Source organism: Puma concolor, chromosome C1, assembly GCF_028749965.1.
Source record: "Puma concolor isolate L17-30 chromosome C1, mPumCon1.1.hap2, whole genome shotgun sequence".
NCBI classification, from domain to species: Eukaryota; Metazoa; Chordata; class Mammalia; order Carnivora; family Felidae; genus Puma; species Puma concolor.
The window spans coordinates 72,986,275-73,009,909 of NC_141674.1; the positions used below are offsets into that span (position 1 = coordinate 72,986,275).

A 23,635-nucleotide genomic window follows, 5' to 3' on the forward strand; every position below is an offset into this window, starting at 1 on the left:
CAACGTTCCATTAGTCTCCAGTGTTCAACATAACGATTCAACAAGTCTGCATGTTATGCTGTGCTCACCATATGTGTAGGTACCATCTGTCACTATACAATGCTGCTACAATACCATTATATTCCTTATGCGGTGCCTTTCATCCCCATGACTTCTTTTCCATAACGGGAAGCCTGTACCTGCCACTCCCCTTCATCCGTTTTGCCCATCCCCCCACCCCCCTTCCCTCTGGCAACTATCAATTTGTTCTCTATATTTATCAGTCTGATTCTGAGTTTAATTTGTTTATTCATTTGTTTTTTGTTTTTAGATTCCACATGAGTGAAATCATATGGTATTTGTCTTTCTCAGTCTGACTTATTTCACTTGTGCTTTGCATTTTTTTAAGGAATAAAAATAACAGCAGCATTTATTAATTCTACATACCAAGCACTGGTCTCACAACTTTATTAAGCCACATAATTCTCACAATAACCCTACGAGGTAGGTACTATTGTTAACTCTGACAGTTATAAAAACTAGGTCACAGAGAATTTAAATAACTTTCCCAAGGTCACCCAAGTAGGATGTAGAGGCAGAATTTGAAAGCAGACAGTCCTCTGTACCCAAATTCTCAGCATGGCAACTTTAAGGAATGCATATGTCCTCTAACAGTAGAACTGATTCTCAGAGAATACATCATGGTGTCACCAAGACAACACTTTACTCTTTTTACTGTAAACACCAAGCCTAATGACTTCATCCAAAACATGATTTCAATAACCACACATGCTGACTCACAAACTTCTCTTCTGGACTTGCATATCCAATTGCCTACCGAATTTATGCAATAGAGATTAGATGTCCTGCAAGCACTTCTAACTCAACATATTTTCCCCCAAATCTGTTCCTCTTACTTTAGTGCCTCTCTCACTGAAGAGCCCCACTATCAAACCACTAGCCAGAGTAATATTTTTATAGTGTGAATTATATCATGCCACTCTCTTGAACCAAATCCTCCAATGGCTTCCCGTTGCAGTAAAAATACAATCCAAACCCTTTCCATGGTGTTATGAAACCTATGCCATCCGCTCCCTTCTTACCTTTCTTGATCTCCTCTCTTTTCATTTCATCCCACCTAACTTAGGACCAGCCACACTGGTCTTTTCTTATTCCTTAAAACCACTAACCTCATTTTGAATTCGTGGTATTTGCACTTATTAATTCTTTGTGTTTAGAATGCTCCAAACCTTTAGTTCATTCAGATCTAGGCTCAGATGTGACCTCTTCAAAGAGGTCTTCCCTGACAATAATATCTGAAAGATAAAATAGTCATCCATCTGGCCCCAGTGATTCTCCAACATCTTACTTACTATGCTTTATTTTTTCTTCACATCACTAAAAATTTAGGGAGACATAATTAATAAATATATGATATATATATATATACATATAATCATATATATCACATTACATATGCATATACATTATATATCACACTATATATGTATACATGGTCCATGAGGGTAGTACTTCATCTTGTTTTACTGTTATATTCCAACATATAGAATAATGACTAAAACAAAGTGAGTCCAAAGTATTGTTTGAATGAATGAATGAATCAATCAACCATCTAACGCAGAAACCTGGCAATCACCATTGACAATTCCTTTCCACCCATTCTCCATAGCTATTTAGTCAAGTCCAATACAAGCCTTAGTTAAGCTCTCTTTACTCTTAGATTATCATATTAGGCTCCTAATAGATTTCTCTGCCTCTTGTAAGACACCCTTATCCAATCTGTCATCCACACTGCTGCCAGAAAAACCTTTCTAAAATACAGAACAAAATGAACATTTAGTTCATGACACTGCTTCCTATAACACCTCGGTGGTTCTCACAGCTTTTAGTACAAAACTCAAATTTCTTACTTCAACCCTCAGACTCTTAGCGATCTAATCCCTGCCTGCATTTCTAGTCTCGCATCTCATGCCTTCCTAACAAGCTTTCTTTTTTTTAATTTCTGCTACATGTCAAAGGTGATCAAACCTAAAAGATCAAAACAGGAAAGTTTAGAATGTAGGAAAAAAGGATCACTCTCAGCAAGATAGTATACTAGAAATAAAAGGGAATCATTAAACAAGGAATGAAGTATCCATGGTCTTTCAGCCTTGTGGATATCCTGTTTAAAAAAACCTTTTTACCATTCTCCATCTCCTCAATCTTTCATTAAAGGATTATGGCTTCATTTTTTTTAATGTTTGTTTAGTTTTGAGACAGCAGGGGAGGGGCAGAGAGAGAGGGAAACACAGAATCTGAAACAGGCTCTAGGCTCTAAGCTGGAAGCTCAGAGCCCAATGTGGGGCTCAAACTCATGAACTGTGAGATCATGACCTGAGCCAAAGTCTGATGCTTACCCGACTGAGCCATCCAGGCACACCCCTTCTTTTGTTAATGTTTTAGGACTTCATTTTAAAATAAGTTTCTCACTGGTATTCATATGAAATGGTGAGTCTGTGACACAGTTGATGAGGCTGAGTAGATTGGCACATTTAAGAATATCCTTATAACTGTGAGTGGTATGGTGGTTTTATTGCAAACTGTCAAGTTATACAAGTGAATCATTGGGACCCCCATCTTGATTTCACTTTTTCAAGTCCTCCCACCCTTTCCACTATGGCACCCAAAGCCTATAGGCTACTTATGTAGTAAAAAATTTAACCTTGCCCAAAGAACAGGCATGTTTGTTCTTCGCTCCTGGGACGTACTCTCTTAAGCTCTTGAATATCTTGCCTGATAAAAATATTTTTGTTTATCTGAGGGTTGTGGACCACATAAGATAGTCCCATAATGTGATTTATAGTAAGAGATTTGGTCATGTGGCTCAAGAGGGCCTGGAGACTGAGGTCAGCTACATGGGCAGTCCACCACGTCTACATGACGGTGCCCCAATAAAGACTCTGGACATAAGGGCTCAGGTGAGTTTCACTGGTTGGCAACATCCTGGGCATATTGTCACATGTCATTGCTGGGAAAGTTGACACTGACTCCACTGAGAGAAGACAAACTGGAAGCTCCATATGTAGGACTTTCCTAGACCCTAACTCAAGTGTCACTTCCCTGGGTTGATTTTAATCTATATCCCTGGTGCAATAAACCATAACAGTGAGTATAACAGATTTCTCTCAGTTCTATGAGTCTTCTAGAGCATTATTGAGACTGAAAGTCATCTTGAGGACCCTTAAACTTGCTGTTGGTGCAATGCCCCCTCACATATTTTTCCTTCGATGATATCTCCTCACTCCATGGCATTCTTCAATCTCAATTTTTTTTTTACCTTTCTTAAGTTTCTTGCCATATCAAGATGAATGTGTGTGTTTTTTTAAATCCCATTCTTTCAGATCCTTGCTAAGTATATCCCTGCATGCTAAATTTACTCTTTAAATTACCTCCTTTTTAAGCTTTCAGTATAATTTTGGTTTGTTGTTGTTTTGTTATATATTAATGACAAAAACATCCTACTCAATTCTCTAATAAAATAAATAGAAAGAAAACACTAACACAAGAGTATTCCCAGAAAATGAAAGATGTTTCTACATTGAAAGGGCCTACTGAATGCCCAGCACATTAAGTTGAAAAAAGACCTGTACCAAGGCACATTATTGTAAAATTTCAAAACATCAAAGATAAACAGATGATCTGAAATATTTAAGAAAGAAAATAAAACGGTCACCTATAAAGAATTACTATAAAAGATTTCTTGAACTGCAAGGCAGAAGGCAATGTCTTTAAAACAGAGAAAACTATTTACAGCCTAAAATTCTGTACCCACCCAGATTACCCTCATGCTCATGTGTGAAATAAACACATTTTTGGAAATGTAATGTACACATTTTCAGGAGGCCACTGGATGATACACTCCATTCAACTAAGGAAATGGATGATGAAAATGAAACACGAGTTCTAGGACACTGGATTTAACACAGATGCGAGGCATTAACTCTACAGGAAGTTTAGAGAATTACCAATCCACAGAAGAACAGGAGAATTTTAGCTCCTAGAAGGAATCATCCCCCACCCAAATCAAATGGTTGGAATATTTGGTATTTTTTTGGAAAATCTTTTTCAAAGAAGGTTTAAAATTCTTTTGGAGTATCTGAGAAGAATTAGTGATAGTGACAACTCCTGATTAAATGTTACATTATTGTGTCATGCCAATTTAACAAAAAATCTATTTTAGGAAAAAAGTACTTCTAAGTTTCTGATAACACACTACTGTTTTCATTTCATTTTTTTTTAACTCAGAAGTATCCAATTTTGGGATGTTAAAGAGGTTTTAACAAGATTTTTCTTTTTATTAAGAACTCACAATAAAATGTTATGGTTATAGAGAGACTAAAAATTGTGAAGTACACCCTGAAATAAAGGAGCATTATTTTGTATTCTATAAATGAAATCTTAAGGTTGAAAGATATTATTTCCTTCATTGGTTCCGAATTTTTTTTAAAAATCTATTCAAAATTATTCAGTTTTCCTTATATCTTTCTTTGCCTCGGTTTTTAATATCTTGATAATGCTACCTTTTGTAAAGTATTAAACTCATGACTCCAGCAGATGGCAATTATGAAGCAAGAAGATGTGTAGTGAAAAAAGAGTTTTTTGTTGTTGTCAGAGATAGCCTAGATTCAAGTACTACTGCATGAGCCTGAGTAAGCTCCTTCTTTGAGCCTTAGTTTCTTTATCTATAATCTCTATCCTGCAGGTTCATTATGAAGATTAGAATAATGTATATAAGTGCCGGCAAAATATATATGTAACTAATAATGGCAATTTTCTTTCTTTCTGATCTTCTCTGTGGTCCAGGAGGCTTACTTGTAAAGAATTTGTAGACTTCACAATCAAAATACTTGAGTTCAAATCTTAGTTCTTCCATTTATTATCCTGTAACCCTTGGAGTCGTTACTTATTCTTCTTAACCTTATTTCCAGCAATTCTATCACGAGCATAATTACAAAAAACCCTGTGATGAGATAGTGGTGAATATATATTCTACAAGCATGGGATTGGTACATGATAAGTTCTCAGAAGGTTTAAGTAATAACAATGAACCAGAAGATATAGTTTCTCTCCTCTTCATGGTTAATTAAAGCAAAATAAAGTAACAGAAATGACTCGGTAAGACTAGCATTTCATGAAGTTATATGTGACATGTGACCTATTTTAACCATTTCCCCATAAAACAGAATTAGAAAATGCCTTCCAAGATACATTTTAATTCATCTACATGCTACTTGGCCGAGAATACTTACCTACTTATCACTTTGGTCAATCAGATACAGTAGCACCCCTTCCTTTGTGCAACCTCTTGCTACCTATACATATTTCCCTTTCTTGTCTCTTTCTTACTGATATTTAGTTGACTGAGCAAATTGCCAAGTGGCTTGTTGAATTGGTCACTGAATTGAAACATTGGTTTTGTAAGAATGAATAATTTGGCAGCCCTGCTAATGTAAGACAGAGGAGTAAAAAAATAATGATAATAATAATGGGGACATGGTGATGTCTGTAGTATGTCTGTAGATCCAGCATAGTTTCATAGTTTTTCTCTTTGACTTTGGCGTTTTAGTTTTTAACCTTTGACAAGACACTTGTTTTTACACTTTGAGGCCAGAGACACTATCTTACTTAAATTTCAATCACTGGCAATTAAGATATTATGTGTCAAATACAAGATACTTTTTAAAATGTTGCTTAATAAATAAATTAGAGTATACATAGATTCCTGAAACTCTATCACCACACTACCAGAACAACTAGCTAGCAAGCAAAAAGAAAACATTGAATTATTTTCTAAACCTCTCCATTTAAATCAAATAAAATCCCAAACCCACTGGTATGCAAATTTTATTTTGTTTCTTAATGATGTAAATCTAGATGGAACATTTAGTATATGCTTGTGTTGTTTCAAGAAGTGCAAAGGTAATTCAGTCACAGCTTACCACCCCCAAGAACTCCCACTTAAAATGAAGTCACAAGCAAAGCCTTTTCACTGTACACAACTTCCCTTTTATAGAGAGTTTGCTTAAAAAATGTAAGCAATTTCACAGACGGAAGATCTGAGTAATTTCTTAAAGGTCATATTTCCCCCTAAAATTGGTTTCTTCACCCTTACATTCTCATTGTACTGGGTAGAATTTTTTATTGTTGCATGTTGAAGTTAAGGTTATGACGATTTTACAGTCATATACTTTGCTGTTTGGAAGCAGAATTTTTATATAAGCAAATACGTAGCAAGGTAGCTTTCTTACCTTGTTCTTGTGCATGAACAGCACTGTCTGCCACACATAGCACAATAAAATGAAGAAGCAGTTTCCTAAAAACAAAGGGGGTGGATTTTAGAGGATATTTACAACCTATAAATCATATAAAATCCAAAATGAACTCTAGTGCATGATTAAGAAGTAAGCTATTATTTTAATTAACACAGTATTTTAATAGTCATATTGGTTAAGAGCAAGGGCTCCAAATTTAATTCCACCTTTGCCACTTACTGTATGACTCAGGAGTACTTTCTATTGCCCTGGTGTTTCTTCATCTGTTAGATCTATCTCATAAGGTTTTTGTAAATTAAAAATTTTCATGTAAAGCACACAAAACAGTACCTGGCACACAGGAAGCACTCCATAAATGTGAACAAGTATAAATGATATTATTAATTATTATTATCACATATTATGTCAAATTATCATACATGCAATTTTATACAAAGTAATATGTTTACACAAAGCCACATAACTTATAGTCACTTAACCACAGTGTTTACAAATTGATGGAAACAGTAATTTATTTTTGAGAATGAGAGAAAGAGCAGAGGATGAGCAGAGGTGGGGCAGAGGGAGGGAAAGAGAGAGGGGGGAGAGAGGGAGAGAGAAAGAGAAAGAGAAAGAGAGAGAGAAAGAGAGAGAGAGAGAGGATATCTCAAGTAGGCTCCACACCCAGTGCAGAGCTGGAAGCAGGGATAGATCTCATGACCATGAGATCAAGACCTGAGCTGAAATCAAGAGCTGCATGCTCAATCCACTGAGCCACCCATGTGCCCCAACAGTGATATGTTTAAATAAATGTTTATATGTAAAATCCTTTTGATTATCATATTGAAGCCATTTGAATGTCACTTGCACTAAATTCATGATACTCCATTCAGTTCTGAAAACAGCAATGGCCTGTAGATGTCAACATCAAACACTTTGATTTGCAGTAATTTTGAGCATTGTACTCAATCACCGCAGATCAAAATGTTCATTCATATCGATAGCTAAGAAAAAATATTTTGTGATTTCTTTTTTTAGTATAACCAAACTTTTGATAGATTTTGTTAAGGAGTCTTCATAATTGGCTATATCGACCACCCAAGTGAAATTCACAGAGATAAATTCAAAAAGGAATGAATGATAAGCTTGCTGAAAACAGTATTTTATTACCTGATTCTGTTTTCTATTCTAAATCAGAGACTCCTCAAATGACATTTGTGCAAAATGTAGTTCTGTAAGGAGTGATTACAAAGCCATCTGAAAATCATTTTTTCTTAAAAGTTCCTGGTATACTAAGAGCAGTTGGCACATTTCCTATTTATTACCAATAATAAATGTTTTTATCTTTATCAACTCATATAAGGAGCATGCTAACATAACAAAGATAATCTTTTACAAAGTGGGCCAACAATATACAATTATACTATTCTCTTTGGTATAATGGAACTATCATTTGTATTAAAATGGTCTTAACCATATCTTAGTAAGTGAAAAATGTGCAGTCTACGGTCATGCTCAGTACAGAGCACAGCTTTGATAAGACAGTTTTGATAGAATACTTAAAACTGTCGCCAACTCTATAAACTAATTAACTGAATAATTACAGAAATCTCAACTGATATGGGCAAATGGCTGAACCATAACATTTTAATGAAGCATATAACAGACTCTTATGTATGGTGTCATCCATGTAAAACAATGGTTAGTTTGCTAAAAGAACCCCCTGAGGAACTTGTGAAAAATGTAAATTCTGGGCTTGTCTCAGAGATTATGAATCATAAATTTGGAGTGAATCCTCACTTCGGATACATTTTTAAGTAGGAGATTCTAATATAGATTGTGCATATACCAAACTCTGAGAAAAAAAGAATTTAGAACATTTTCTATTTATAGTTACATTGTACTTAAAACACAAATATTATTTTGTTAAAATCACATATATCTAATTTTATGACACAACATTAGGTTATCCAACCCTTGTGTTTTGTTTTATCCTTTTCTCCTGCTCTAGATCAGTGGTTTCAAACTTTGCTATGCATCAGAATCACCTCAGGGCTTGTTAAAGATTGCTGGGCTCCACCCAGAGAGCTTCTGACTCACTAGGTCTGGGGTGGGGGGTGAGAATTTGCATTTATAAAGAGTTCCTAGGCAATGCTGGTGCTGTATGTCTGGGGTTTACACTCTGAGGACCACTGTTCTGGAACAGATGATGCTCAAGAGATGATGAAAAGCCTGTTTGGGATCTGTTTTTTATCTTCACCGCACAGTGGAATCAGCTGGGGAGTTTTAAAAACTAATACTCGGGTCCTGCCCTCCCTACCCCCTGTCCCACAGATTCTGATTTTAATTTGTGTGTGGTACAGAGATTTTTAAACACTCCCCACCTGGTTCTACTGTGCAAACAAGTTGAGGACCTCTGTGTGAGATAAAAATGCTATCTCTAGGTTCTCCAGGATAGATCCCAGTGTGATCTAGACTTTGAGTAGAAAGAAGCTCTTTCCCTTTCAAATTTATATTTCAACAAAATAACTGACAGGATATATATCAGTGAGACTAAAAAGTAAGGATTATAATCACCGAAGGAGAGTACATCAGAATTATGCTGTCTTAGCAGAAAATGGAATGTGAAAGGAAACACTCAGGGGCATCAGCTGTACTTCCCAAGGTAATCTGGCTCACTTAGAGTTTAGAAACAACCCAACGGGCACTTTTTCGTTCAGAGCAAGCTAACTAATGAAGAGTACAGCAACCGGCACTATTCATTTAGCAATTCAGCCAACTCATAGACTTCCCCAATGACCTCAGGGGAGAAAAATGAAAAATAAAGTTCTTTCTAGACATGCTAACAAGTCCATTCCTGGTGTAAGGCAGGAAAACCTGAACACATCAAACATCCCTTAGCCAGGTGATCTTAGGGGATTATGACAAACCAGTTGAGCCATACATTATGTAAGTGTACCTATGTATTAAAACTGATGACTAATAGAGAGGTAGAGATTGATGACTGAAATAGAGATTTTCTTTCTCTTTTTCTAATCATGCCCCAAACTAACAGCCAACTAAGGAAGAACATATGGATATCCATATCCATAGCAATATGGATTCCATTATTCCTAACCACCACCCCCCACCCTCCCCTGAAGCTCCAGCCATATCGCATTATACTGTATTTCCTGGAGAGACCTTCTAAGTGTCTGAAATGCCCTCTCAGTCTTCACCTGTCAGAATCCTAAGTATCATCAAAGCCTAATTTGAATAACATCTGCTCCGTGAAGTTTCCATCATCCCTAAAGAGGGCTGGATTCTGTACTCTTAATGCTATAATTGTAAATTTATTATATCCCATATATATTGTACCTTTTAGGATTAATTAGTAAGTAAATATCTGAACAAGCAACAAGTTTTCACCTTTTATCTATTTCTTACATGAAATTGACAACTAGTAAACATTTTTAAAAAGGAAAGGAGAAACAGTAACATCTCCCAATGAATGAGGAATTCAATTCTTCCCTATGGACCTAATTCTTTTAACACTTGAGAAAAGGAAAGTAAAATAAGGGTACTTTTAGTTGGTTGTCCAAAGAGAGAAAGAAGAGAAAAAAGAACTTAAAAATATCTGTTATGATAGGTTAAGTGGAAAGGCTTCCTCTCATTTTTTTCATTTTAACTGTTTTTCTCATCTTTGAAGTGGGAACACAGAGAAGACATCAAGCTTAATTGACACACTCAGTTAAAGAGCCAAACTCCATCACTGTATGAAATGGATGTCTAATAAATCCAAGCTTTCTGGAAAATGGTTGGGTTGGGCTTGTTTATTTCTTTGGTTTTGCCCTCCTCCCCCATGATATCACACTTACTATACATTCACTTAATTAAGAAAAAATACACATTTCCACATTAGCCGATAATAGAGTTCTCAGGGGCATCAGCTGTACTTTGTGCTTGTCCCATTGTACTATGCATGCATTTAGTGCAAAGTCTTGCTGGAGTCCTTGAATAAGTTAAAAATTAAACCCGTATTAAGCTGGAGAGAAAACAACATGGTTAATAAGAAAATAAAACTACACTGGAGTCAAAATACTAAACCTGCTTCTATTTGTAACTTACGCTGTGACCTTGGGTGGGTCATTTCAATTTCCCGAGTCTTGGCAACTTCTCTATTATGTGATGGTATAATACAAATTTCATATTTTACATTCCAAATATAAAACCTCAAAATCTCTGTGTGTGGTGGGCTCCTGTTAGTATACTAGCATTAGATGACAAAGATCAAATTATTTAGCAAGATATTCCATAAATCACCATATATAATAGACATGATATTTAACAAGTCTGGAAACGTCTTCCTACAGTTCCATGCAATACTCACTCTCTTAATTATGTAACCTAAAATAGTCTACTAAGTTTGCTCACTTGTTCACATATTTACTTCAACAAAAACTCTAGTTGGTATATTAAATATGAATACTTTTCTTTTTTTTTTTTTAAATTTTTTTTTCAACGTTTATTTATTTTTGGGACAGAGAGAGACAGAGCATGAACGGGGGAGGGGCAGAGAGAGAGGGAGACACAGAATCGGAAACAGGCTCCAGGCTCTGAGCCATCAGCCCAGAGCCTGACGCGGGGCTCGAACTCACAGACCGCGAGATCGTGACCTGGCTGAAGTCGGACGCTTAACCGACTGCGCCACCCAGGCGCCCCCTGAATACTTTTCAAATATTTGAAGCATGTCTGTTTTTGTTCACTTTTCTGTATGTCTGGACTGTAAGTCACTAATATAAACTAACCAGAACATATACTCAGGCATTACACAAAAACAGACGGGATCTAAAAGAAGTCAACAATATGGTAACAGTCAATAAAAGTTCAGAAAATATAACCCATGATCTTAATATCTGAGGATTTCTAACAAAATATGAAATACTCTGTGTGTCTGGTCTGCTAGCCACATTTTCAGTGTGACAGAAGCCACAATCAAAACATAACCAGACATGTGAGAGGTGAAGGCCTGGAGGGGATCAGACAGGAAATAGATATCCAAAGACCATACTCAGAATATTTAAGGAACTAATATCCATCCCAGGCATCTTCCCTAAATAATTCTTAGAGCTATTCAACTTTCTCCTTTTCTGAAGGGTTTTAGTTACTTTAAGGGAATCCCAGGCATCTTTTTGTTTAGGCTGCCCATGAGACTCTCAGGTATTATGTCTTCAGGCTACTAAAGCTCATTCCTACATAGATTCAAGTTAGAATAGTAGGAAGGACTTGTGAAATCTCGGGAATAGGGAATTTGTTTTGTGAGCTGGTGATTTTAACTTAAACCAGTTGGAAAAGGCAAAATAATCTGAAAACCACTCACATGTGATATACATAGATAATTTCAACAATTTCCATTACACTACATTTACAAGTCAAAAACTTTGTTATGACAACTTTACTTGTTGCAAAGATACAGAAATAGAAAAAAATCTGTCCTTTATTCCTTAAATACCTGAAAATCATTTCTCATCCCAGCAGTGGGGATAAAGCTGGGTGATTCAGGGAGTAGTCACTAACTTACATACAATGACTTTCTCAATCAGTTCAACTCAGTAGGTACTTGTGTAACTAATGCAGCGTGAAGCATTAGAACTTTTGGTTAATTTCCAAGTGTAGAGGGAATTTATGAAGTACGGGGAAGATAAATGCCTAAGGACTTCAAGGGATCAAAATGTCTAGAGTCCAATCAGTAGCAGGGAAGAAAAATACCTCAACTAGTCTGTCCTTGTAATACCACAGAGATTGTTAAAATGATTGCTACCTAGCCTTAGCGAAGTTCCTGACACACAGCACTGTTAAATAAAGATTGTTAAATGAATGAGTCAATCTTCAGTTAGTAAGACTATCAGGTGGTCTTGAGTTTCAATAAACATACAACTTCTCTAGTGTCTTCTACACGCACACTGATTCCAAGACCAAGGAGTGAGGTCATCCTAACCTCCGTATGTTTAGCTAAGAAAGTAACCTGGTTTAAAGGCCTGTCACAATCTGGTCTCTGGTCTCCAGATTCAGCTCTGGTCATTCCTTCTCAAGTATGTGTGCTTCACCCAACTTCATTTCTTCCAGGCCCTCAGATGAACTGTGCTGTCTCACCATTCAGCCTTTTAATGTTCTGTCTGGAAAGTTCCATGCCTTTTCCAGTTAGGTCTCTGTGTGGATTTCATTTCCTTTGGTGAGCCTTTCTTTCCAGGATTACCCTTCCATATACACCCCACCTTCCCAGGACTGCTAGGTGTCCTCCTGTCTATACCTTTACCTCTTTTTGTTATACGTGGTTGTTCATTTTCTTTTTCCAATACCAGATTGGGCACATAGGGAGGACAGCAATTGTGTTTCTGTCTTGCTCCACCACTGTATCCCTTCTGCTTAGAACAATGCTGGGCACATAGCTGGCGCTCAGAAAACATTTGTTGAATATATGAGTGCATGATTGAGTGAATGAATGACAGAATAATGTTAGCCCTTTACGAGAATGAAAAGGAAATGGTCTTCACTTCTCATTCAGAGTTACAAGTTCTAAAATAAGTCACAGTTGCAAAGCATGGCAAGGAAAGTAGCACAGCTATTTTAACTCCCAGGATAAAATTTATTTTTCTCCTGTCACTTCACAGATTACCAAGCAGAATGTCTAAGCAACACTCAAAATTACTTTCCATAATTTACAATACCTGTCCTTGAGACATCAGTTTTATTTTAAACATCTACTTGATAGCAAAGATAACTAAGCAACTTTAAAGAATAGAATTTCATGCCAACTAGGAAATAGATGTTTATATTCAAAACTCCTCCCCGCCCCCCACCTTGGTTATGGAAACCCTGTGATTACAAGGATAGTATCTAACCTTGACTTTTGGTTTTAATCTCCCTTTATTACTTCCACAAATTCACATTAAGCAACTCGCCTAAAAGCAGGACCATGCGGGGCAGCTGGGTGGCTCAGTTGGTTAAGTGTCCAACTTGGGCTCAGGTCATGATCTCACAGTTTGTGGGTTTGAGCCCCACATGGGGCTCTGTGCTGATAGCTCAGAGCCTGGAGCCTGCTTCAGATTCTGTGTCTCCCTCTCTCTACCCATCCCCCACTCATGCACTTGTGTCTGAGATCACTCTCTCTCTCTCTCAAAAATACATAAACATTAAAAAAAAAAAAAAAAGCAGCTCCATGAAACAAAGGATCCAGTTTTAAAACTGTAAATGTTTTTGGATGACTAATCAGAATTGTGATTTTTAAAAAACTGCTCCTGCTCGTACAAAAACTTCACCACAAGAGGATGGTGGAAAATTAAAACCTCAAGGATTTCATTAGAAACTCTAAGGTTTAATTCAGTGGCTTGACATTATCATCAGCTAATCAGCTGCTTCTGCCAAGTCCCCTCCCCTACAGGGTTGGTAGCAGTTTTTGTTTTTTCAAATTGAAGAACGCATAATTCTTTAAGGAAGTTGGATTTTTTTTTTTTTTTTTTTTTTTTTTTTTGAGAAACAGTTTTCTCAGATCAATCAGCAACTACCTTTTCCCTACTTGGCATGTGTATAGTTGGAGGTATAAGGGGCTGCAATCTGATGTAACTTTGAATTACTTCTTTTTTTTAAATTTTTTTAAATGTTTTTATTTATTTTTGAAGGAGAGATAGAGCATGAGTGGGGGAGGAACAGAGAGAGAGGGAGACACAGAATTCAAGCAGGCTCCAGGCTCTAATCTGTCAGCACAGAGCCCGATGCGGGGCTCAAACTCACGGAACTGTGAGATCATGACCTGAGCCGGAGTCGGATGCTCAACCGACTGAGCCACCCGGGCGCCCCTCTTTGAATTACTTCTTAATTGTCTGCAGCCCACCCTCACTGACAACTGTAGTGGAATAAGCTGGATGTCAAGGAAGCTGCAAGGTACCCCCTGGCAGACAGGCCTTCTAGACCAGTGTGTTCTCCCACAATCCTCTATCAACCAACCCCAGCGTCTCTCTGACAGGGTTCTTTTCCCATTCCACGTAGTCTAATTTTTCCTCAGTTCCTTGGTGTAATCCATTCTGTTTCGTTTCTCTGCCTCCCTCCCCCCAATCATCTGGACCCAATTTACAAACCCCAAACTGCCCAAAAATTTATGCAGGGCCTTTTCTGGGAGCGTCTGGAAGGGAAGCGTAAACCAGACAAGACAGAGGCCAGGAGCAGAAGATCTGCTTTAATCCTCGAGATGGAGCAAAGCTACCAAACCCGCGGATGGCTGGCTGGGCAGCGACGCAGGTCTTACTCAGTGTCCAAGGGAAAACCCTCGGGTTGGGAGCTGGCCGGGAGCGCAAGAAGGGCACAGGGATGAACGCGGAGGCGTCGGCCGGACAGGCGGTGGAGGGCCTCACCCAGCTTCTCCCGTTGGAGCCTCCCCTCGGGGACCTGAAGCTCATTCTACCATTCCACCCGCCCGTATCAGCAGGAAGATGCGAGTGGTCCCGCAGGATCCGCGGCGCCTGGAGCCCGGCTTTCCAAGCGGGTCCATGCTGAGGGGCTCTTCAGAAATGTGGCGGGAAACCTGCCTGGGAAGCTGGTGCGACCCACGTGAGCCGCCCTGGGGAAGGTGACCAGCATTGCCTGACCTCTTCTGGGACCGGGACCTCCCTGGTCGCGGGCACCTGGACCCACGCCCAGCGTTGCAAGCCTTCCTCCCCACTGATTCGTCCGGCTGCGGGAGCGTGGGAAGGTGCGTCCTCGGTAGCACGGAAGCCCAGCCGCCCAGCCGCCCAGGCTCCAAGGGGTCAGAGGAGAGAGAGGGCGAGCCCCAGCCACGCACGGCTGCACGCGGCTGGGAAGCACATGTGCACACAAACACTGCCACAAGGCGGTCTTTCTCCGCGCCCCGCCTCCCTCCGCCTGCCCTCAGCGGGCACGGTCGGTTCTGCCCCCTGCCCACCTCCCACCTACTCTCCCAAGGGGCAGCTTGGGGGAGAGAACGACCACAGCCACTTTGGTCCCGCCCGCCCCGGGGCCAGAAACAAACTTGCATAACCCACTGACCTCTTCCCGGGGAAGCAGGGTAGCCAGCCCAGGCACGCACCCCCCTCCACTCTCTGATCCCAGTGAGGGAGTGGGAGCAGGTACCAGCGCCCAAAGAGGAGGTGGGGTGCCAGTCGGGGCCTGCGCTAACCCTCCGCGGGAGGAGCAGCCCCGCCCCCGCGTCCAGCCCCTTCCCCAGTGACAGGCCGGTGGAGCAGGACGCAGCCTCAGCCCCAGATGGGCAGCACGTGTGTTGGCCTCCTAACAACAAGAGGAGATTGCCTCTGAGTGCAGTCGCGCCCTGATGCCCGAGGTTTTGCCGGTACCCTCTCCCCAGCTCCGGCCCCCCTGCCCCACGTCTGTTCCCCGCGGTCCAGGCTGCGGCCACAGAGCCCAGAGGACCGCCAGCACCCCATCAATCCCCAGGCTGAACGCCGGAACAAGCACCGCGAGAAAGCAGAACCTCAGCCAGGGCCCTGAGAAAGAAGGAAGGAGGGCGCGAGGGCGGCGGGAGCTGGAGCCCCGGCGGGCTTCCGAGCTCAGCTCGGGAGTCGCGGGAGCCGCGGGAGCCGCGGGAGCTGCGGGAGCCGCTGCCGCCGGAACCGGGACGCGCGCCAGCGAGCTTTTCCTTACCAGCCGCAGGACCTCTTTAGCATAAACTGAGAGATCCGCTGGCAGGAGGCTTCCTTTCAAACACGGTGTTTTACAAATTGAGGAGACAAGGGGAGGATGCCACGGCTGCTCGCCGGCTCCCAACTTTAAAAAGTGCCAAGGAGCGGGAGCACAGATCTCCGACCCGCCCAGTGGGTCCAGGGATTGGGGAGAGGGGTGAGTCTAGCCCTTGCATCCTGGCGATTGGGCTACTTACGTTTTTGCCGTGTGGGAGACCTTTCCACGCCTTGTCCTGTGGGCTCCTAAATGCATTTGTATGCATTTGTCCCTGCAGCGAAGCACTAACGGAAAACAGAAGGCAACTCCGAACTGCTAAGGGTGCAGGTACTGGCCATGAAAAAGGAAAAAAATAAAAACAAAAAAACTCACATGTAAACGATGCTCCAAAAACCTCAACGACAACAACAACAACAACAACAAGGGAGGAGGGAAATAGGAAGGGGGGGGGAGAAATAGCACGCAAAGGGTAGATCTACGCGAGCTAGGCTTTCTAGTTCCCTAGCTCGGTAACGGACAAGCCCGGGGGGGAGCGCTCCTCTGGGAGGGCGGGCGAGAGGCGAGACCTCACTGGCAGGCGGCGGGGCGCCGGCAGCAGCTGGAGCTCGGCCGCGAGTGCAGCCCTCGAGTTCACTTGCGGTTCAAAGGCGACTCTGTGACTCCAGTGGAGCCCTCAGCTTTGGGCCTGGGAGGAGAGAAGGGTTGGGGGAGGGAAGGAGATGAAGGGGGTGAAGGGTGGGGGAAGTCCTTGGAAACAACCCGCGCCGGAACATTTGTCAGACAAGCTCACACACCCACTTCGGAGATCTAGTTGGTGCGAGGGGGCCGGTGGCAACTGCAGGCGCTCAGCTTTGACTGCCGCCGGCTGCTTCCCCTGGAAGAAGAGGAGCGCAGCAAATCCGGCCGGTGTTAAATTTCACCGCTCACTGACTTGCAATGACATCACCAAACACAGTGCACACCTCCCCCTCCGCCCCGCAACCTACCCCCGACCCGAGCCCGGCTCCCGCGCCCGGTCCGCAAGCCCCTGGGCCCGCAGCCGCCCCGGCCACGCCCCGACGCTCCAGCTTCCCACGCCACCCTCCCTCGTCGTCCCCGAAACTTGTAGGTGACTAGTATCCTTCCTTCGTCCTTTTTTCCGGCAGTCCCCAGTTTGATGTTTTCCGCTTGCCTGTCTCCCATCCCCAATTTTTCATCTCCGTCCTCTTCACACACACTGTCTGGAATTATACTCAGCGGGACCCTTCATTCTGCTCCGACTTTCTTGTGTTTTTGCAGTGATGCTTGTGGCCTAAGCCATATTATAAACGGACTGTGACGGTCTCCTTTCTACCTTTCCTCCCCTTCACTCTTGACTTTCAGTCTGCCCCCTGTACAATTTCTGCTTTCTGCCCTCCTCCAGCTTATGAGCATGGATTAATGATTTGTGTTTATGCATCTAGAACAGGCTAAGAGACTACAGTCTTTCCAATTTGAATACCTTCTCCAATTTTTGTAACACATTTTTTTTTTTTAACATAAGCTTCGATCCCCTCACAGCCCTTTCACAGCCTGAGACGTCTACCTTCCAAATTTTGGGGGGGAAATTAACTTTCTGATTTTATCATTTTATCAATAAGACTGGAAATTACAGGAGGCCAGGGATCTATTATCTTACTCATCACTGTATTTTCAGCACCTAAAATACTACTTAGCATGTCTGTTTAATGAGTGACTGCTGTATACCATTGAATATCATTTCTCCAACAAGTTTTCCTGGTCTATTCTGGGTGCCGTCCACAGCTAATGATCCCTCCACATGCTGAAAACCATCCCAGACTACACACATATTATAAAAGTTAAAGAGAGCATATTGGTGAATGGAAATGATTGATGCAACCGTTGCAATTTTAGGAATTTTTTTTCCAGGAAAAATTTGGGGAGTTTTTGTTTGTTTGTTTGTTTGTTTGTTTGTTTGTTTTTGTCCAGGAATACAGAATTTAATTCATCTTTCTTTCCCTCAATTTTTCAACTTTTTTATTTTGAAATAATTTTAGCTTTACATAAAAGTTACAAAAATAGTACAGAGAGTTCCTGTATACCCTTCACCTAACTTCCTCTAATACTGATAACGTACATGCAGCAGTACAATGATCAAAACCAGGAAATTACCATTGATACAATGCCATTAACTAATCTAGAGCTCTTATTCGAATTCTGTCAGTTTTCTAAGATCTCCTTTGTCTGGCCTAGTATCTAATTTAGGAGCCTATACTGAATGTAGTTAATTAATTAACAAAGAGATTAATTAAAACTGTTATATCTCCTTAGTCTCCTCCCATTTGTGGAAGTTCCTGTCTTGTTTTTCATGACTTGGACATTTTGAGGAGCACTGGTCAGTCATTTGGTGGAAGATCTCTCAATTTGGATTTGTGTGATATATTCTCATGATTAGATTCAGGTTATGTATTTTTGGCATAAATGCTATCTGAGTGATGTTGTCTCTTTCTCAGGGCATCATATTGGGTATATATAATGTTGATATATCTTATTACTAGTAATGCTAACTTTGATCACTTAGTTAAGGTGTGACCTGCCAGGTCTAACCACTGTAAAATCCCTCCCACCCCTTGATTTCTGTAACAAATAGCCACGGCTTTCTGGAATCCTTCCAGAAATCCAGGGCTGAGGGATGATAGTCATTCTTAAATAGCCTTAAACTACATTTTTTCTATTTTTGGACTACTAGTCAACTAAAGAATGGTAATTTGGTTTGGTGGAAAGAATAGATAAGAATTAAGCAGTAATTCACCTAATCTCTCCATTTTCCCATCAATCATTAAGGATTAAAAACATTTTTTTTGTTGTTCATAATGTTGAGTGTGGATATTTGAATGCCGTGTGAGTATTATTAAAATGTATCTCAGGTTCTTTGACTACAAGAAGAGAACAGTTGCTAGAGGTCTTATCAAGATGCCAAAGGGTACATACACATAGCTTCAAATAGAGTACATTTGTTTGTGGGAGCAGAGGCATTTGCCTAGTAAAAAATAAACAATATAAAGCTTAAATGCTATAGATTTTTTAGGATGGTAGACATTCGTACAGATCAAATTTATCAAGACAGATTAACCAAAGACCCTGGGACTTAGCTGGGCCTTGAAAAGTGAAAATGATTTTTACAGGTTGAGCAGAGAAAGATAATATGTTTGGAAATGGAGAACAGGGGACTCACAAAAATGGGCAAGAGGAGGATATCTTAATTATATTCAGAGGAAAAGAAACAGATTCATCAGTTTGGATTAGAAGTTTGTGCATCACGGGGAGCCTGGGTGGCTCAGTGGGTTAAGCGTCCAACTTCAGCTGAGGTCATGATCTTGCAGTTCGTAGGTTCGAGCCCCGTGTCGGGCTCTGTGCTGACAGCTTGGAGTCTGGAGCCTGCTTCAGATTCTGTGTCTCCCTCTCTCTCTGTCACTCTCCTGCTCATGCTCTGTCTCTCTCTCTCTCTCTCTCTCTCTCTCTCTGAAATAAATATTTAAAAAATTTAAAAAAAAAAGAAGTTTGTGCATCAGAAGGGAGATTGAAAGCAAAATATGGAAGTCTCTGAATGCCAGAATAAGGGTTCATTCAGTCATTCAATATACCTACTATGTGCCAGGAACTCTTCTAGGCACTGAGTTACACTGGTGAAAAAAATGTGTGAAAATTTTTCCCTTCATGGAGTTTATATTCTACCATTTAATATTTGGTCTATGAGCAATAGGAAACTAATTAAATAACTTCAAACTGATGAAAGATTATGTTCCAAATTACCATTTTAAGAAGACTGATCAGTACCAGATGTCAAGATTGAAAAGAGAGAAGGTTGGAGGATAAGTTAGATGTAAGTGTTGAAATATGCTAGTATCTTGAACTGTGGGAGAAATGATAGAAAAGCTAAATAAGAGAATCATTATTAAAAGAAATTAGGAAGGCCTGATAACTGGTTACATTGGGAAGGGAGAAAATAGAGATGAAATTTCAAGTCTGAATGACCAAAACATTATGCCATTGGCCAATGGTCAGGGAAGACAACTAATTCAGTTTGAGACATATTTAGCTTGACATCTTGGTAGGAAATTCTACTGGAACCATCCAAAGGTCTGTTGGAGTTGAAAGCTAGTGTTCAGGAGAGAGGCCAAAGCTACAGTTTTAGATATCTTCATTATCTGCAAGTGGTATTTGAGATTTTAACAGTGGAGTCTATTTTCAAAGAAGTGAATATCAAAATGGAGAATAGAGAATCAAGGATATAAACTTAGGTTACAGAAAGTGGGGGGAAACAATGCAGAATTAAAAGACACAGAACCAAAAGTATGCAACATTATTAACTAATAGTACAGGAGTGCAAAAAATAATAATATAGTAAATACTTCATAATATTTACTATGCATGACATAATATTTACTATGCATGAGTATTATTTTAAGTACTTTTTAATCTTTTTAATATTTATTTATTTTTGAGAAAGAGAAACAGAGTGAGTGGGGGAGGGGCAGAGAGAGAGGGAAACACAGAATCCGAAGCAGGCTCCAGGCTCTGAGCTGTCAGCACAGAGCCCGATGTGGGGCTCGAACTCATGAACCATGAAATCATGACCTAAGCTGAAGTCAGTCGCTTAACTGACTGAACCACCAGGCACCCTTGTTTTAAGTATATTTTTAAAATATATTAACTCATCCTCTTAATGAATCCTATTAAGTAGACACTTTTTATTATCCTCATTATACAGAGGAGGAAATTAAGGCAGAAAAAGATTACAGGTGAATCTTGATCAACTCAAGGAGTTAGTGTGAGGAAGGAAAGGAAGGAAGGAAGGAAGGAAGGGAGGGAGGGAGGGAAGGAAGGAAGGAAGGAAGGAAGGAAGGAAGGAAGGAAGGAAGGAAGGAAGGAAGGGAGGGAGGGAAGATGGAAGGAAGGGGAGAATTATTGACAGCATCAACTTTATCAAGAGTCAGTCTGCATGGGTTTAAATCTTGATCACCAGTTTTTTGATCAGGCAAATTAACTATAATTGACCCTTGAAGAACATGGATTTGAACAGTGTGGGTCCTCTTATACATGGATTTTGTTCAATAAAATACTATAAATGTATTTTGTCTTCTTAGGATTTTCTTAACATTTTCTTTCCTCCAGCTTAATTTATTGTAAGAATATTGCACACGAGTTGCTTTCTACAATTATGGATTCCTGAGTCTTATGCTTAGAAATTCTGATTGAGCATGTCTGAGGTAGGACTCAAGAATCTGCATTTTAAACAAGTAATTGTTAAAAGTACTATAAGTAATTGTGGTACAGATTAACTAGTGATCATATGTTAACATGTCAATCCATTCTTGACTTAGTTATTGAACACAATGCTTATTGACTGCCTGTGAAATCTCTTAATGAGTAAGTACTCTCATTCATATGTACCTGGGAGGAATCACTGTGACTTAATTAAAATTCCATGATTAAATATTTACTGAATTAATGAATAACTAAATAAAGAGTGTCATGCCTACTATGTATTAGGCAATGTCATAAGACTTGGGGTTATGAAGAGATGTGGCATAATTACTACTCTTAAGGAGCTTAAAACCTGCTAGAGACAGAATCTAGTAAGAAAAATCAACTGGTATACATGATTATAAGAAGAAAAACCAACTAGTGATATAGGGCAGTTGGGGCACAAAGGAGATAATACTCAATTCTATTAAGAGTGAGTGGAAGCACTTGAAGCTTGGGTCTTTAAAAATGAGTAGGTGAAGGGGCGCCTTGGTGGCTCAGTCGATTGAGAGGCTGGCTTCGGCTCAGGTCATGATCTCAGAGTTTGTAGGTTCGAGCCCCGCATCGGGCTCTGTGTTGACAGGTCTGAGCCTGGAGCCTGCTTCGGACCCTGTGTCTCCCTCTCTCTGTGCCCCTGCCCCTGCCCTGTTTGTGCTCTGTCTCTCTCTCTCTCTCTCTCTCTCTCTCTCTCTCTCTCTCCTTCAAAAATGGATAAAAACATTTTAAAAAAAATTTTAAATGAGTAGGTGTTACAGGGCACCTGGGTGGCTCAGTGGGTTGAGTGTCTGATTTCGGCTCAGGTCATGATCCAACAGTTTGTGAGTTCAAGCCCCACATTGGGCTCGCTGCTGTCAGCCTATCAGGGCAGAGCCCACTTTGGATCCTCTGTCCTCCGCTACCTGCCTCTCCCCTGTTTGCACTCTCTCAAAACTAAATAAACATTAAAAATAATAATAAGAAGAATGAATAGGTGTTTGCCAAGTAGACAAGAAAATTTAAGCCAGTCTGGGTGAAGGTGGTGGCACAGGCAATAGCATGGAGGTATTAAAGCACCATTATTATGCTTTGGTGCTAGGAGGTATCCTAGCACCATTATTAGTGGCCTGTGATTGGAATGGCTATAATATAGAGATGAGTGTGGAAAGATCATGGAGTGCCTTCATTGACATTTGAGAGATATGTGTTTAAACATTACTCATTTTAAAATATGGGCCCTGGAAATTAAGATTTCATTTTGTGTTTAGTACATGATGCACCTAAGTTAGAGAAACAGAATTTGTTAAAGTGATAAGGGATACTTATTCTGGCTACAATCATTAGGTGGGGGCCCCAGGCCAATAGTTGGAAGGATTCTTTAACTGGAGGCTTTGAGAAGATGACAAAAATGTTCATATAAAGGACTTGTTCACTTTGGGAAGAGAACAAATACATTTGTCAAATAGCTAATGAAGGCATGTTTCTATACAATGTATTACAAATGATAAAATATTGAATACCTCCTCATTGGAGAAATTGATGAAAATTCTTAGCTTGGATGTTGAGGACATTTTTCTAGGTCTGAACCAATGTGAATTTCTCATCTTTTATTACTCAAACTTTTTTTTATCTTTGCTGTCGCTATTTCCTTCCCAAGTCTGTTTATGCTAGGATCTTTCTTCCTTTCTTCTTTCCTTTCTTCTCAGTCTCATGAATTATTTCAAATGTACATCTAAAATGATGTTCCTTTTTTACTTTGCTGGTCCAGGAGCTGGTGAGCACTACATAATGTGTTCTTCCATGTAGGTGCCCGTGTTCTTTGCGACGCTTTGGGCCATGTGGTGCTGGAAGTGTGTTTTATTCTGACTTTTAGTGGGAGGTGCAGCATGTTTATTGAGACTAGATCTGAAAACCAGACAGAAACACAGACAGTCTTGATACAGTTTGCATAATACAGAGTCCACCATTCCAATCTGACCCAACTACATTCCCTTTGAGCAGGATCAGTTCCCTTAATTCACACAAACTATAGCCTAGCTTACCTGTTCAAATAAAACCTGGAAGTACCAAGAACGAAGATACACCCATTGTCTACTAATTACTTATCTCTGACATTCCAGCTGCCTGTTTCTCATTCCTTCTGTGTAAAGTCTCACTGTTCTAGCCAGTTAGCACAGATTCTTTATGGAATCTTTATGGAAGCTACCTATTTATTTGAAGGCAACTCGCTTTTCTCTGGCAAGGAAACTTAATCAGTTTTAGAGTCTTAACCAATGGACTAGGATAGTCTGAGTCCAAATATCAGACAAGATAAAAAAAAAAAAGGGACACATAGGTACAGTAGATTGTCCCTCTGATATTTTATTTTGGTCTGCCATTCAAACGTGTGTGTGTGT

At 40.2% G+C, this 23,635-nt stretch overlaps 1 protein-coding gene across 5 annotated transcripts in view; it reads right to left on the reverse strand.

The window, feature by feature from the left end:
* COL24A1 (collagen type XXIV alpha 1 chain) overlaps positions 1-16,914 on the reverse strand; it is a 404,519-nt gene extending 387,605 nt beyond the window's left edge. For 2 of the 5 annotated variants that reach the window (XM_086717446.1, XM_025934829.2), the window contains exons 1-3: positions 16,772-16,914; positions 16,177-16,307; positions 6,288-6,352 (exon numbers count right to left, since the gene is read on the reverse strand). In XM_086717446.1, the coding sequence (XP_086573572.1) occupies positions 6,288-6,352; positions 16,177-16,232 (121 nt within the window). In that variant the 5' untranslated portion in view covers positions 16,233-16,307; positions 16,772-16,914. Of the gene's footprint in view, positions 1-6,287; positions 6,353-16,176; positions 16,308-16,543; positions 16,720-16,771 lie in introns of those variants that run through there. The other 3 variants (XM_086717444.1, XM_086717445.1, XM_086717447.1) reach the window with 3 other exon arrangements.
* Between the last annotated feature and the right edge of the window lie 6,721 nt (positions 16,915-23,635).